General features: G+C 39.6%; 1 protein-coding gene across 1 annotated transcript in view; it reads right to left on the minus strand.

Moving 5' to 3' along the window:
• The window catches only part of LOC112467860 (potassium/sodium hyperpolarization-activated cyclic nucleotide-gated channel 1), a 171844-nt gene that overhangs the window by 128534 nt on the left and 27065 nt on the right, over positions 1-16245 (minus strand). The window contains exons 2-3 of the mRNA XM_025036736.1: positions 7841-8697; positions 6024-6444 (exon numbers count right to left, since the gene is read on the minus strand). Of these exons, the coding sequence (XP_024892504.1) occupies positions 6024-6360 (337 nt within the window). The 5' untranslated portion in view covers positions 6361-6444; positions 7841-8697. The remainder of the gene's footprint in view (positions 1-6023; positions 6445-7840; positions 8698-16245) is intronic.

Genomic DNA, 16245 nt, shown 5'->3' on the forward strand with positions numbered 1-16245 from the left:
TGCTCGAACGCGCCTTAATCCACCAATTTGCACCTAGTTCTCTGCTTCTTCTACGATCTCCATAATGTGTTATTATATCCTCCGTCTAACGCGACATTATCAGAAATTTGCGTATAACGCACTTTGCTCATATATATCGTATATCGTCGTCTTATCATGTTTCATGTGAATTAGGCTTTGCACATATTTGTCAAGTGTTCCAAATTATAAATTTCAAGAAAAATATACAGAGTATCATAAATCACGCCTCATTTTTGGAGAACGAATTTATGAAGTCAAAATAAGTCGAAAACAAAGAAGGACGAAATTTCGTTTGAACCTTCTTTAAAAAGTTACAATCAAATAATAAAAAAATTTATTTGGATTATTATTTTTATTTGAATTAAAAATTTGTAACTAACAAATAGACAGTGAAGTTAGAATGACAGGTGTAAACAAAATTTTTTTTTAATTTTTTGATTATTTGATCGTAATTTTTATCTCTTTAAAGAAGACTCAAACGTCATTCCAACATAATTTCGTCATTCTTTATTTTTGCTTTATTTTGACATCGTCAATGACGTCATTCTCCAGAGATGGGGCGTGACTTATAAATTATGATACATCCTGTATGTGCAGCTCTTGGGACACACAGGATGCTGTAAAATTAATTGGGAGAAGAAAATTAATTCTTCCGAAAATTTGGAAAACTATAAATCTCACCATCGTGAATCTACCGTCTCGAACTGATACCAGACCGTGAGGTCCTAATAGTTATTTGACATAATAAAATCTCTACACTCTTTTATTACTCCTTTCTTTTGAATTTTTCTCCTCCCCTTAAAACAGAAACCTTTCTTTTAGACTCTCTTCTCTTAAACGGAGGATCTTCCGTCTTAATCGAGGAATACATGAGATGACGGTGGTCGGGCTCGATCTATAGATTTTTTAGTTGCTAATTTTTAGCGGACACACGGAGCCACGCGTCATCCCAGAGAAAAATGTATGATTAATAAATACAAGCTTTCCGAATGAAAGAAGTACATACAAATATATGCACACATCCGTATTTTTTACGAATTAAAACGGTCTGAATTTAAAACATTAACTACAAAAATAATTTAATGAACAATTTAATAACGATATTTATGAAAAATGTACTAAAATATATGCACTTGCAAAATTTCGCATATTTTATTGATTTACTGAAATAAATATTATATTAAGTAATATTAACAATAGTAATATAATAAAATAACTTATTATTATAATAAAATTAGTTATAAACACTGAAGTGATACGAACGTGTTAATAAAATGTTGCATAGTCTTTTACAATTCTCTTGATAACGGAGAATATTGAGGTAAGTAAATAGCGACTCTGGCATCTAGAAGCAAATTGCAGGGAAAAGTGCTCTTCTCCCTTTATCAAGATCGTTACGGTGGTTCTCACGAGACGCATTGTATTATGCATATACATTTAGACTGCATCCGTAAACTCGACTTTTTTCCGATAGCGCGTCCATAGAGGTCCAGCTTAAACTCGCCACTTCACCAAAACAAGAAGTAGATAATTATACTGCAATATGTATGTATATCTACGTAATAAAAGCAGATTATAACGATAACATGTTCCACTATATGTAACTCTTTTATTACGCATGTTTCATAAACACATGCGTAATATTCATACCTATATATTTTAAAAAATTATCCGCATTGCGGGAAAGCTCAGAATTAATTACAACAAGCACAATTCAGTTACTATCGGTTTTTAATTGTGAACATAATTATTCTTGGCAATAGCGAAAAGTAAATTCTCTTCATTAGAATACGATTTCTGATAAAAATAAATTAGAATTTAAATTGCTATAGTCGAGCTTGTAATACTTTCGAAAATTATTAATTTTGAAAGTAAAGTCTTCTATCTCATCCGAAATTATTCGATCGACTTCATTGTTCTTCCCGGTGTGTACCCACCGAAACGACAGCTGTCCCAGCGGTGAAGCGGCCAACCGCGAAGTGAATAGCGATATCCGTAGGTGGGCCAGCTTAACATCGCCGACGTAATACCCCGCTCCTATACTCCTATTTCTGCGAAACTATACATTGAAACCGGTCTGAACTTGCTCGCCTATTTACCAGTAGACACGTCGCAAACACATAACTCCAGTGAGTTGTTGCCGACTGCGATTTTCGTGCGAGCGCGCGTATGAACGTGGCGGCCGCGTGCGCTGCATCCGATCGAGTTCCTTATTGTTCGAGCAGACGGAAAGAAGACTTCCCGTGCATCTACTTCTCCAGCGCCGACAACGTCCATCCAACGCGAACTTTCGCGATCGCGACGGAGTTTCTTGTTTCTTGTCGAGTGGCGAGATTTTGGGGAACGAGCCATGATATCGCGCAACACGCGCGCGTTTGAACGACGTTCTAACACAGAGAGAAAAGTTAGTGGACGGCGGATGAGGCAGAAAAAGCCCTGTCACAATGGAGGACGTATCCCGTTGTTGCGGCGAGTTGCGCCGGCAACTTTCGAGTTAATCAACCTGGCGTTAGCAGTTTTCCTTTATCGTCTTACGTTTTCTATAGAAAGGAAATTGAGAGAGTTACACTCAGAAGATTACAGTCCATCAGTGTTGGTCTTTCGACCAGAGACGAGAGCAGTTTCTTCTTAGAAAAAAAAAATATATTTTTTGTGAAAAGCTTCACGAGACTTGGATCAGCGAAATATTACACAAGCTGAATTTTTATTGCTCGACAAATCAAAGAATCTTGCAAGTTATGAGAATATTCAGACCAGATATTTTTTAAGCGGACGTGACGGAAGTGTCACCCGCGAAGTTAAAGCTAATGGATCGAATCTTTCATTCTCGTTTATCGCGTTGGTTAAAATATTACGATATCGACATATGGAGATATCTAGACTCTTCGATAGGCACTTTAACTTGAATGTTTCTCACTATAATTTTTAAGCTCACGTCTCTGTCGGTGTCAGCCAATACTCGAGCCGTGTTTCGATTTTTTTGCGCTTTCGCTCTCAGGTTCTGTGCAGGATGTCTCGCTTAACAAGGGCGGTGGAAAAGTGTTTTTCGCCGATAGCGGTATCTATCGATCTCTCGCATACGTGTCCGTTATAATTAGGTCAAGAGAATGGAGACGTCTACGAAATCGGATCGGCCATTATCGAAATCCGTTGCTCGTAAATTTTCCGCGATACCATCGGCAACTGCTGCCTGATGCCAGGGCCCCAACGACTGTCGATTAGCGGATTAGTATTATCGGTCTTCGTCGTGCCATCATTGGCGTAGCGGAACTCAAAGGGAAGCCATAAAGCTTTTCGCGTTTACGATCGAAGATATTGCGCTGAAGTCGACGCAATGATCGCTCGGATTGCATCATCGACGTATCGTCGTGATCGTTTAACGGCAATCTTAATTTTATGTCGGGAAGGGTCTGTAATATTCTTCAACGATACGAAAATAATCTCTTTCTCTTCCATCACTATGACTACCGGATAATAATCGCGATCTCATCGTTAATATTTTAAACCATCTCTCTTCACCGGAATTTCGTATTTTAATCTTACAGTTTAAACGCTAATTTCGAACTACAGCCTCTTGAGCATTCGCGAAGTCAAAGCATTAAACCCTCGAAAGACAGTAACAGCTATTCCCCTCTAATGGCGTCAAAGTTGATCGAAACCCTTCTAGCTATGTCGTAAAGATTAAAGTCCTGAAACGCTGCTTTTCCGCTCCATTAGTCGTTGGACACCTTACAAAGCATTAAGGCTAGGAAGAGTATGATTAATAAAGAACTTTTTGTTCTTTATGCCGACAGGCAAGCAAACAACAATTATATACATTCTCTTTCCCTTTGATTAATTTATGCTTTAAGTAACTTTTGGTGTTGCAGTGCGATTACGAGAGTTCGCATAAATTTTCATTTGTAGTATAATTAAATATATTTCCTTTGTACACGTAGACTTGCTTGCTTTTAATTTCCGACGTGCTCCTTTTCTCGTATTTCTACAATTATGCAGACGGTTAATTTCAAAATATTATCTAAATGTAAAATTAAAGAAAGTGAACACACAATCAGTTATTCAGAAGATATCAGGTGGCAATTATTAACACTCGTGTTCCAAGTACAAGAACAAGTAGACATAGTAAGTAGAAAAGATTAATACTAATCTTGGAACAGAATGGCGAAAACGTGCCTTATTGCGACTTCTCTGCATTGCACTTTGATAAATAAGTATCTCTTTCACCATGAAAAAAGTTTATAGTTACGACGATATGACAGAAAATGTATTTAATATAGTCTAGTCTAGTTTAGTGAGCAAAAGGCGCAATTTTGTCAGATAGGTTCCCAGCAAACATATGACATGCATTTTTTCTTCTTCTGAATGTCAGATACAAAGAATACCTTCGCAGTCAAAGTAATTACGTGTGATGTAAGAATACCGGCACAGATATTCGGCTGGAATTATAGACGTGAAATCGCGATAAAAATTGCCGAGAAGACAGGATTGTGTTTCGTTCGAGGGAAAAAGCTCGGGGAAAAGGCCGGCCGGCAGCGCGGCCTTTCGCAAAGCGAGATTAAAAAAGTGCTCGCGACTCTAAAAGTATAAAGCAGAGAGAAAGAGATGCGCTTCCTAAGTAAAAATCCCGCTTCTTACAGACGCGAACGAGAATTTATGACTGTTTATGAAACGCAATATATTACACGTGAAGATTGGAAGATACGAACGAGCGCGTTAGATTTTGCGACAAATTTCCGTTTAGTTTATAGCCTCGTACTAACGAAACATGTTTCGTTAGTACGAATATGTTTCGCGTTGTGTCAATAAATACTCTGTTTTAACGATGCAGACTGGACCGCAGTTGTCGAGAACGACGGTGCGCAGTGTGCGCACAATGAGTGTGTAGAGCGAATCAACAGCGACTTCGCGATTGTCCGAAGGCGCGAGAGAGCACGAGTGGTATAATAAAAATTAATGGCTCCCACGGTCAGCTTGTCTACATTTTTTTGCCGCTTGCAACCATTCTACCTGCATCGTTACATAATTCTGTGTTACTGCATTGCTGCAGCCGGCAACTACACAGTGCTCTTTTACAATGAAAGACTATCCAACTCGCTGAATCGAAAATGGGTAGCCTTACATTATAGTCTGTTCGCGCATAACTTTGGTCTTTATCCCTTTACGAAATATGACTTTGGGAATAAATCTAAAGCGAGATCTAAAGTTATGCGATATACGAGGTCAGTTCATGAATCTTACGTACATTTTTGAGAAATTTGAAAGCTGATAAAGTAATGTGCGTTTTTTCGATAATATGTTGTACAATTGATTACTGACAACTTTTCTATCAGAAATAAAGACAATGACAAAATAATGATAATATCGTAATATAATAGATATACGCATGAATCTATGGATTGTAAAAAAAAATTGTCATCACGATTAAAAATACGAAGATACCTCGGAAAGATTAATCAAATACACTCCGCAAATCAAACAACGGAAGTTCTGTCGGTCTGTCACAATGTTGTATTAAATTTTTAACTTTATTAAATTTAGAAGTTCTAGTTACATAATGTTAAAATCGATCTGTAGGGCGGAAATTCCAATTCATAGTCGTTTTCAATTCTTATTTTAAGAAGATAACATTAATTTTGATAATTGAGATATCCAGATTTAAATAATGTTTTAGAATTGGACATTTTCAGAATTACAGAATTCATTCTCCAATGTTATCTTATTGATGCTATTTTATTAGTTCCAAGAAACTATTGCAAATCTTATCCATGTAATTTTGCATTTATTTAATATTTTTTCTCTATTATAAATAATTAAACTATTTCGAGAAGAAGTCACGTAAGAAATTAAAGTTTCTAACAATGCTTTTCATTAGTGGCGTCAGATTACGTGTACATACATATATGTGTGCCAACGTCCGTACAAAATAATACACGATTCATTTATAATGCGAAGCAATCGGTAACTGTCGACGTAAAAGCTGAGAAGATGGTGTTTGAACTTACCAGACTGTCCTCTGTGCGCGGGTATGGCGGGGGCGGGCGGTAATCCGGTGATGCTGCAAAGCGTCTGTCCACTACCGTACTTGATATTTCTGCAGTGACACGGCGTGGTGGGCGTCGTCAGTCCCTCGTTGTCTCTGACGGTAGCCCCGATCACTGAGATCTCGTCGAGCTCATGCCCGCTGTCGTAATGGCACAATCTCGTCGCGCTGGTGCTGGCCCCGCCACCCCCGACGCCGCTATCCTCACCGGCACCGGCGTCGGAACGACCGCCGCCGGTGCCTCTACCCCCGGTCCGGCCCCTAAGCGACTGCACCAGTCGCTTGGCGCCCGAAGACATTCCACGGAGGTGATCCAGCCTTCCGGTCTTCGTTTCCTCTTGTCCTGTTCAAAACCGCCCGAGTACACGCCCGGGGATGTCCACCTAAAATTTGCACGCTTTTAACCCCCCAGTCGTCATATATGTGTATATAGTATTAAGTTGCTGCATAAATTTCCCGCTAGTGAGAATAAGATTCCGAAGATCCAGTTTCCGCAAACGTCTTGTAAGGTAAATGTATCAATGCCTGGACACGTATACCTACGTCTGGACATTTTTATCATTTTAGTCCTTAAATAAGTTATGACGCGAATTAAAATCAAAGAGAATCAAAGATAAAAATATTTTTTTTGTATTATATTGTTATCTTTGATTTTAATTCGCGTTATACTTATTTAAAAACTAAAATGATAAAGGTGTCCAGACATAGGTTTTTTAATACATTTACCTTATTTAAGATCGTGTTGTATCACCAGCAATACGATTATTTGTTACAGTTCCCAGTCTTTCTTTGTCCCTCCTTCATCCTTTTTAGATTTTTTTTTATTTATATCTGTAACACGGGATTTTTGAAAAACGCAAACACTCGCAATACCTTTGTTAGTGTTATATATATATGATTTGTATTGTATCCATTGTATTACAGATAAATTGAGACTCTCGTAAAATATGCTGGTGTTTTACATCGACTGCATTAGCGATTTTAATTTTGTTAACACGATCTCTTTCAAATATGATGGATGGAATTTATGCAACAATATAATACAAATTAAATTTTACTGTATTATAACATTTAACAATCGGTCGATAAACGATCTGAATCGTAGTTAACAGTTTCGACTACTAAGCAGTTCCGTCTGACTATATGAGGCTGTATCTACTTTCGCTCTATATATAGATAATATGAATGATGCCTCTGACAATGAGAAACAAATCACCTATAAAATTGAAATTCACCAGTTTGCCTGAAGCTACGTAATAGTTTGACTTGTGCAGAATAAAAATTTGGCCACTTTTAGCTCCGACGGACATTTGTGATAAATGATCAGTCGGCTACATACATCTCCTTTAGTCTCTACCTTTCCGCCTTATCGATTTTGACTATGAAAAAGCAAAGCGCTTATAGAAGAATGTGATAACTTTTGATAATACATGATAGATTGTCCTTCATCTTCACGCGTGTATCGCGCTTTAATAAAAAAATGTGTTTTTATGAAATATTTTGTAGGTCGACAGGAATATGAACGCTATAATCTAGACAAAAAATTTAATGAAATATTTTAATACGTTTAGAGATAAGTAATTTTATGTTGAACGATACTTGTATACAAAGAGCAAGGTACAATGACGATCTTGGGAGGGATTATCGGGATTAAAAGTCTTCGACCCTGGTTCGTTTCTGACAATACGAATCTACACAATAAGCCGGCTAGTAAGTTAGAAGAGAAGGGACACACGAGACCACACACGACTCGAATTCGACGCGATGGAATGTACTTACCACGTGGTGATAGCCGCCCCGCAGTGGTAGCTCTGCTCTCTCTCTGCTCACTACGTGTACCGCCAACGGTAACGCCGCGCACGATCGCGACCGGTGTCACCGAGCGTAGCACATGATCGCTCTCTCTTGATCCCCGGCACGATACCGATCCGGCACGCGGGCCACGCGTCTACGATACTCCACTTCCGTGCCCCGATTCCGGGCTGCCGCGCTACCGATTGTTAATCGAGCCGCTTGAGCGTTCGTACGCACCGACGTGAAGAGCAGCGACGACGGCCGACCACCGAGGGGGGTCGTACAACGATCGGCGGCATGCCAAGTGACGCCCGTCGAGCACGTCGCTTCCGGCACCGATCGCTCGACAACACGCTAACGATCACTGTGCGTAACGATCGTGATGGTGGTGGCGGCGGCGACGGCCGGCGTGCACTTTTTGCGAACGGTGATCGATAGGCGTACGAGGCACGCGTCGCTCGCCACGTGGTCGTTCGCGACCGTCCCGTCGAGCGACATGCCGCGACAATACGGTCGGCCCGATGGCCCGCGTTCGCCGGTGGGAACCCCTCGTCGGCACACTCTACGCACTCTCGCCTCTCCGCGACACCGAGGACAAACGGGGTCCGTGTAGCCCTCTCGCAACCCTGTGGCCCGATATTGACGCCGACAGACCCTCTTTAAGGGACGGTCGACGTGCAACAAGTGTCTCGAGCGACGACACTCGTCTCACGTGTCGCTGCTGCCGGCTCTCGCCTACTCCACGTTCAACCACTCTCGCTGATAAACTCGATACCCCGCGTTCGATCCGTCCACGGCTGGAGAACTCGTCTTCGAAGTACGTGGATACAGCGCGACGGTATCTGGGGAGAAAACAGAGAAAGCAAACGTTATTTAGTGAACGGGAAATGCCAGTTGTTAAATACGTTAAATAAAGTACGTTAAAAGAAAATTGGTTCTTGCATTGTTTTAACAGATATATCGATGGGTTTCGTGAACGTGAGCGGAATTATTCTCGGAGGTAACTGGTAGAATTTTCATGAGCTCTCTGTGAGGACCAGAGACGGCAGAGACTTCTCTTCAAGGGCTAAGCGCTCGACGTTGATGGAGAAGTAACGAGCTGGAGATTAGGATGTGGCCCGTTCGAAATTGCTAATATCGATTATGCCGAACCTCAAGTTGCGCGGAACGGTTCATACGTTCGTTATGTTCAGATTAATCTTGAGGGAATTGGAGCAGCAAATAGGTCGTGACGGTCTAACATATCTCAAATGAGCATTCAAGTCGTTCTTAGGCCAGATTAGAAAGATTTTCGTACGTGCGAAATAATATATATTCATTACATATTACATAATTCAAAATAATAATAAAAGTAATCAATTTAATAGAATTCGTTGAGACGAAAGCATTACCGAAACAGCAATTGATCGGTTATTTCGCGGATTTTGACAGAAATATGATGTTAGATTAACCCTCCGTAGTCACACCGGGTCAATTTGACCCGAGCCTCAACTTTGCTCGTAAATATCTTGCGCGTAACTTGAAAATTGGCGGGCATGACGCCCTCTAGCTGTAGTTAAAAAAATTTTTTTTTTTTTAAACAAATTTTTCGCGAATTTTTTTTATATGTTAAAAATTCCTGGGGCCCTTCTTTTTTTTATAGCAATCAATTTAGCAATATCGCAAGTGCATTCGAGAATTTTTTCAACACGATCGGTGGATAAATGGTCAAATGGCGAACGGTCAAAGTTCGTCTCGGGTCAAAATGACCCAGAGGACTTCCTTGTTTAAAAAAATAGGTGTGACTACGGAGGGTTAAATAGAGAATCACACATTAGATTTGTATTTTTCGATAATTATTAAAACGTAAATTTTTTCTTGGCGCAGTATTCTATGTCACAACTACAAGATCGAAATTTTTAAATTACTTTTTAACTCATATAGCTCATTGATGCATGTATGCATCCTGTCGGATGACGAGATGATGGATGCGCCGTCGCATTAGCTGTATGCATATTTTGCAACCATGCACGGCGGCGCGGAGGTATATAAGTATGGACATGGACAGGAAGATGGTGGCTGGGGTAAAAGAGAAAAGGGTATTGTATATAATATACATATAACGAGAATATATAGGACCAAGCAGATCCTGAATATAGGGACATTGAGCTGTCGCTAACCTGACGTATTATTTTACCTCCTTATTCTCGCGCACAAGAAAAACAGTGCGCTCAATCGTTTGACAGTCGCGACGCGAGAAAATGCCCCTATACGATATTTCACATTACAACGACTTGTTCTCGCGGAAATGATTTCTGCACCGTCCTCTTCCTTCGTTTATCGCAGGTTTTGTCGAGACGACGTCGCTACGAATTGCGAAGATTAATAAAGCAGTTGCACGAAAACTATATAAACTTTAAAATAATAATGCAAATTGTTAAATTTTAATTTGTTCGTTATAAATTGCAAGAGATTAGCAATGAACTTATTGAAATATATCTTGTTTCCCAATGGACGCGATCAATTTGATTCGTCTGTTGTATTATTTCGCAATCTTGCGGATTGTGATCGATAAATAATTAGCCAGTGGGGGGACGTAACGATGCTCGACCTTCGAGCAACGCGTTAAATTGATTCCGCATAACAAAGAACAATGGCTGTTGCATACGGGATGAATATTAGGAGTCCTTGCACAGCATCGGATAAATTATGTAGGCAACGAGAATCTCGTTTTATTGCCGGCGGGGTCATCGTGCCACTGCAATCCAGGCGTAAACTCGACGGCTCTCTCTCTCATATGGAAATCGTAACTTGAAAGTATAATATGGAAAAAATATTCTAGCGGTTTCTCTACGTTACCAGAGCGCCTCGAGAGCGCGTTTGTTTTAGCTTATAAAAATTCCGGTAAGAATCGAAGTGTATTTATCCCGCGGAACAGAGGAAGTATATCGGGTCTGGAATAGTCTGGAAAGCACATTAAAAGTTTACGGAGTTACGAGGGTGTGCTTTGAGTGTGCTTCGATAAATCATCCGTTGAGACCTTTCCCTTAAAGATTTAGACGGAGTTCAGCCGTAAGTCCTAAGCCGGTCGCTAAATATTGCGTAACAGCCAAAGTTTCGGTGGTTAATTTTACATTTTGTTGGATCGTAAGAACGAACGAACGATAGGTATCTAATCGCGATATCGGAAACGGAAAGGACGCTTCCGTCTGCCGAAGAGAAAATAGAACACTAACGAAAATAAGTATAAATTAATGTCGCGCACTTCATCCGGAATAAATAAGCGAGCACGCGGCTCAGTGACACTCTGCGGAGCAATCTGTAGTGCTTAGTTTTAAACTCCAATATCTTAGTTCATGGCTCTGTGTTAGTGCTTAATCAGAGCGGTGTGTCGCTGCAACGTATCGCTCCGAATTGCTTTCATGTTCATAGTTTCATAACGACGCTTAGGAGATTTCATCTGTCATGGGAGCGACGATGCTGCGCAATTTATATGGCACCTATTACGGTACAAATTGCAGGATACTCCAAAGGATACTTTCGGAAAAGATAGAACTACTCATTAAATTGAATTTATTTTTATTAAATTCTTGTTTGCCAATAATAAATAAATTTAAAAAATTACATTAGTGTCTTAAGTAGAATATAGCATTTTGATGTAACGTGTAGCCATTTATAACCGATGTTTATGTTTATAAAAATATCTATAACAGAACGTAATGTATAATTCAAATTTATCCATGTGTGATACTCCATTTTTATTATTATTTGTTTAATTTATTAGTAGATGCAATACGGGTAGTGTCCAGTCAAAATCTGTTCAAACATTCTGTCGAAATTCGTCGAAAATAAATCGCGTACAATGTATATCCCCGTTGAAAATATTCCACAAACGGGATATTCGTTTGCAACGACCGTCATAAACTGTGCGACTCCATTTCCCTGATATTTTTTCAATTGCGTTTGCGCGCACACGACCGGTGCGAAACGTTGTGGCAGTTGATCGATACCCCGAACGGGGTACACGAGATTTTCTACATCAGGTATTCGAGAGAAAGGCATTATTTGGTGACAAATCTTTTCATATAATTACAATCTATTCCGATTTTTATCTTACCGTACAATTACGCAAGATAAAGAGAACATATATAGTTTGGCTCTATTCCAGGTAGTAGAGTGACGTATTAATAACATCTTAATGATGTCTCTAACGTCAATAATACGCCATTAAGACGTCTTCACGACGTCATCCTGCTACCTGGGATGGTAGGTAAATTTTCCAGCAGGAACATTTTATTCTCAGTTATTTTATATAGGAGCACAAAAAAATGTCTTCAGATCCCATTTTCGCCTTAGTTTCACCGCTGGCGTAGTGCGGAAATTACCGTGAATTTAACTTGCCCGTAGGTGCATCGACCGAGAAGGATTGCGTTCTGCGACGTTACGACGTCGTGCATGTTCTGCGGCTGCAAATGGCCGTGTGCTGTCGTCGCCGACAATAAATGCAGACACTGCAGTTTCTCACTTTACGGTCGATGCGTCGATGTGTTAGCGCATTTATATGTCGGTGCACCTCGGCGTCGGTTGATTGCGACGAGGTGCAGCGCGACGCGCCGCAATAGACGAATGACTCGCTTCGACTCGACTCGGCGGCCTCTGTTGTACATGCACGCCGATGAATCAGAACGGAAATCTCCGATGGACGAAAACAAGCGACAGAGTCGTGCATGCGAGCGCGCGCGCGCAGGGGTGTAAATGTAGTGAATTTTTTACGACCCATCGATTCCACCGCTAATGGAAGTTCCGATTTTTCGCATTCGTTAATATACGCAAAAGGATGCTGTCCGATGCGTACTGTCGTGTAAGCGATATTTTCAGCGGGAGTTATCGATTATCGCGCATACGGCGAATCATTTGCATCGTCGACGCTCGGAATGCATTCGATTATTCAAATTTGATAACCGTGTGACCGAAGCGAGAACAACTCGCGAATTGACCCCCCGAGGTCCGCCGCGGTATTATTCTCGTATTTTTGCATAAAACGCAGCTCTCGCGATTGAAAAGAATGACCGCGGTAATAAATGGTTTGGGTGGGGGAAAACAGGATTTGTGGAAATTATACTATTTGAAAAAATGCGAATAAAAAATAGACGACGCGTCGCGTTACCTCAACTCACGTCACAAAGACTGTCCCGTTTTCGTTTGTCGAGTGTATATACGCTCGAGATCGTATTCTAATATTACATTTTCGGGGGAGTTTAGCTCAAAAAATTGTATTTTGAAACTGCAAAAAAGTGCACACGTTATGTAACCGGAAACGAACGTTGATGGGCGCGAATGTTTCACGATCCGATGAATCGCCCAATGGTTATTTAAAATAAAACAGAAAGAGAGAGAGAGAGAAAAAAAGAGGAAAAAGAACGCAAAAACACGTATATGGGTTACAAACGTTAACGACACATTCTGCGTGCCCACTTCGTTTGTCGGATTGATCGAGTTTGTTAAATTAAACTTGATATTCTGCATCGATGCTTCTCATGGGTCGGGTTTTTACGCGTCCGACTCAACTGCTACAGTGCTCGCATGTCAAAAGTCGCAGATTGCAAAACGACTGAGGAAAGGGAGGAAAAAAAGGGATATAGGAAAGAGAGAGAGAGGGAGGAAAAACAGAGAATTCGCGCGCGAATAGAATTTCGCGGAAACCGAATGGAAACGGCCAATGGACCGAGTGAAAAGAGTCGCCGACTACTCCGAAACGAGCATTCCGACGCGACGCGTCCGATGTAGTTCCTCGTTGAATTCCGGTTGAAAGAGAAACTTTAACTCTTTTACCCGTGAATATATTATGCTGTTTATGTATGTCGCATCAGGTTCGCGTAATTTTTCAATGATATAGAATAGAATACATTTTAAAAAGGATAATGTAACAAAAAGAATTGATTCCTTACGGAAAAATAAGTAACAGACACGAAATAAAATTTGTTTCGTACATAATTTTGTTCTCACAAGAATTGAAGTTGAAAAATTAAATTGAAAAATTAATAATATCTTTGCGCTTTTTTAAGCTTTTTAAACAATTTTTCGACAAGTTTATATCGTATTTTATCGAATCTATCTCGATTGATTATATTATTGTCTTGTCTAGAAAATTAATAAAAAATTTTATGAATTGTTATCTTATGCTAATAAAATTACCTAGAAATGCAAGCAATATATTATTACGCATTTACTTTGTTTATTTGTAAGAAAGTATTTAATGTGGTTAAAGATATAGAGTATATCTACAATTACTTCGGCTATTCTCTCTTCTTTCTTCTAACAAGATTTTATTTAGAAAATTTGAGTTGACGGTCTCGTTGATACTTATTGATTGCTGCGAAACGCTTTGTCGGATATTGCGTGCGAAAGGGGCAACCTCAGTAAAAGCTTTTTGTGCATTCCGGAATGGCTTTGAAGCAAACGCACCGACTTTTTCACGGTATTGTAAAACGGAAAGGTATAGGAATTAACTTCACACACAAACATACACGCACACACACACACAAAACTTGAGTAGAAATTATTAAATAAACTTGAGAACGTGGCAAAAAGTGTTTGAGAGCGAGGCAAAACTTATATTACGCAACTGGTACATCCAATGATGTAGAAAAGTATGTTTCAGCTGTTACAAGCTTTAGGCATTATATAGGTACAACATCTACTCGCTTGTCAAACTTACTTGCCGCAAGCTGGCCTTAATGCCACTCGATCGATGAGTTGGAAACTTCAAAAGGCCTCACCTTTACGTCGCGAAGTAGACAAAATGCAAGTCAACCTCGACGCGCAAGATTTATGACCCGCCGAAAGTTTCAGCTGGCGATTCATGTCAAACCTCGAAACAAGAAGCATCCTAATCGAGGTACTCGGGGAACACCTGGCCGAAGTATAATTACCCTTATCATGAGGACGTTCGTCGTGCGAAACTTAAACCGACGCAGTCGTTTTCTCGTAAAAATAGAAGCCGAGTAGTCGGATCTGATAAATCTTTCCGCGAACACTAAATGATCGAACATCGATTTATCTACTCGCGCGAAGACTTGCGGCGAGATTCGGGCCGATGCAAGCAATAAAGTGACGCGTGCTAAGCTCACGTTGCATTATTTAGAAGATTTACTAAGTCCAATGGATCGTACGAGGTAGTACAGGGCGGCTTTACACGTTGTAAGGAGATTATCGCTACTTACGTGCCATACGGCATCATCCGACTCGAGAGATGAACTTAACTTAAGTATCATCTGACTTTGCGGAAGAAGCGGCTTATCGAATTATTGGCAAAGTTTCGAGTTACGGCTTTAGTATTGTCTTTTGCGTGATTTGTTCTCGAGCGAACAAATAATTAAAAGGAATTATTAATAGCTTCGCGTTGCAGAATGCTAAGTATGGTCTTCTAATTTTTTGCCGTTCCTTAAGCTTTTTCGCGTCACGCGCCAGCACTTTAACTTGATAACAGCGAAGTTGGTTCGAAGAAGAAATCGCTTTCTTTATCAAGAATAACCAGCATCTCTTTTTTATATTTCCTTAATTATATATCCTCTAAAATATATCGCAACGGTAGGAAGATCTGGGATTAAAATGAAAAACGTAAATATATATAGATAAATAGATTTTATATTAAACTTTCAACTTTTTCTCTTTTTTTCTCTCTTTTTCTACTCGTTATTTTTATTACCTGTAAATATTTCTTTTACCTCGCTGCATTTTTCTATATACAATACTGTTTTTAATATTTACTTTTTCTTTAAAAATTATGCGGAGTAATTTTTGTGTAACTAAAAATTATTCGAGTATTCTCAATTTAGTGAAATGTAAATTCGTTTGGCATATGTTATATAGAGGAAGTTTTCTCTAAGATTAGACGAAGAACGATGATTAATGCAAGTATTAACTTGTAGCAAAATGATCTGTTCGACAATTTAGTTTATTCAAGATTGTAAGAGAATAGAAAAGATAAATTAATGCCATTAGTTTTCAAATAACGAAAACATGATGATGATAATGCCAACACAGTTGTAATATTACGTGTATAATAATACATGTATATGTAAGACCTTACATCCGCACACAGATTTACGTGAAGGCTTTCTGAGCAGATTACTGGTCATGCGAATCGTGTTCTAAGTAGTCAACCGTTGGCTAGCTTAGTGGATTAACCTGTGAAGCTTAAGAGCACTGAGTTTATGCGGCTGAGATGAAGCTATGACGTTTAAAGACGTATTAGCGACGTAACTGTTACCCTTCCTAGTCACCTCAAAGTTTAGATAATTTGTAAGTGACTGTCGCATACAAATTACATTCTAATGGATAGCAGATTCCTGACAATTCATCCCGAATTATTTAATTCCATTCAATCTTCTCACTTTGTATTTCAGCGG

The sequence above is a fragment of the Temnothorax curvispinosus genome, unplaced genomic scaffold, assembly GCF_003070985.1.
Source record: "Temnothorax curvispinosus isolate PA1 unplaced genomic scaffold, ASM307098v1 QBEX01017838.1, whole genome shotgun sequence".
NCBI lineage: Eukaryota > Metazoa > Arthropoda > Insecta > Hymenoptera > Formicidae > Temnothorax > Temnothorax curvispinosus.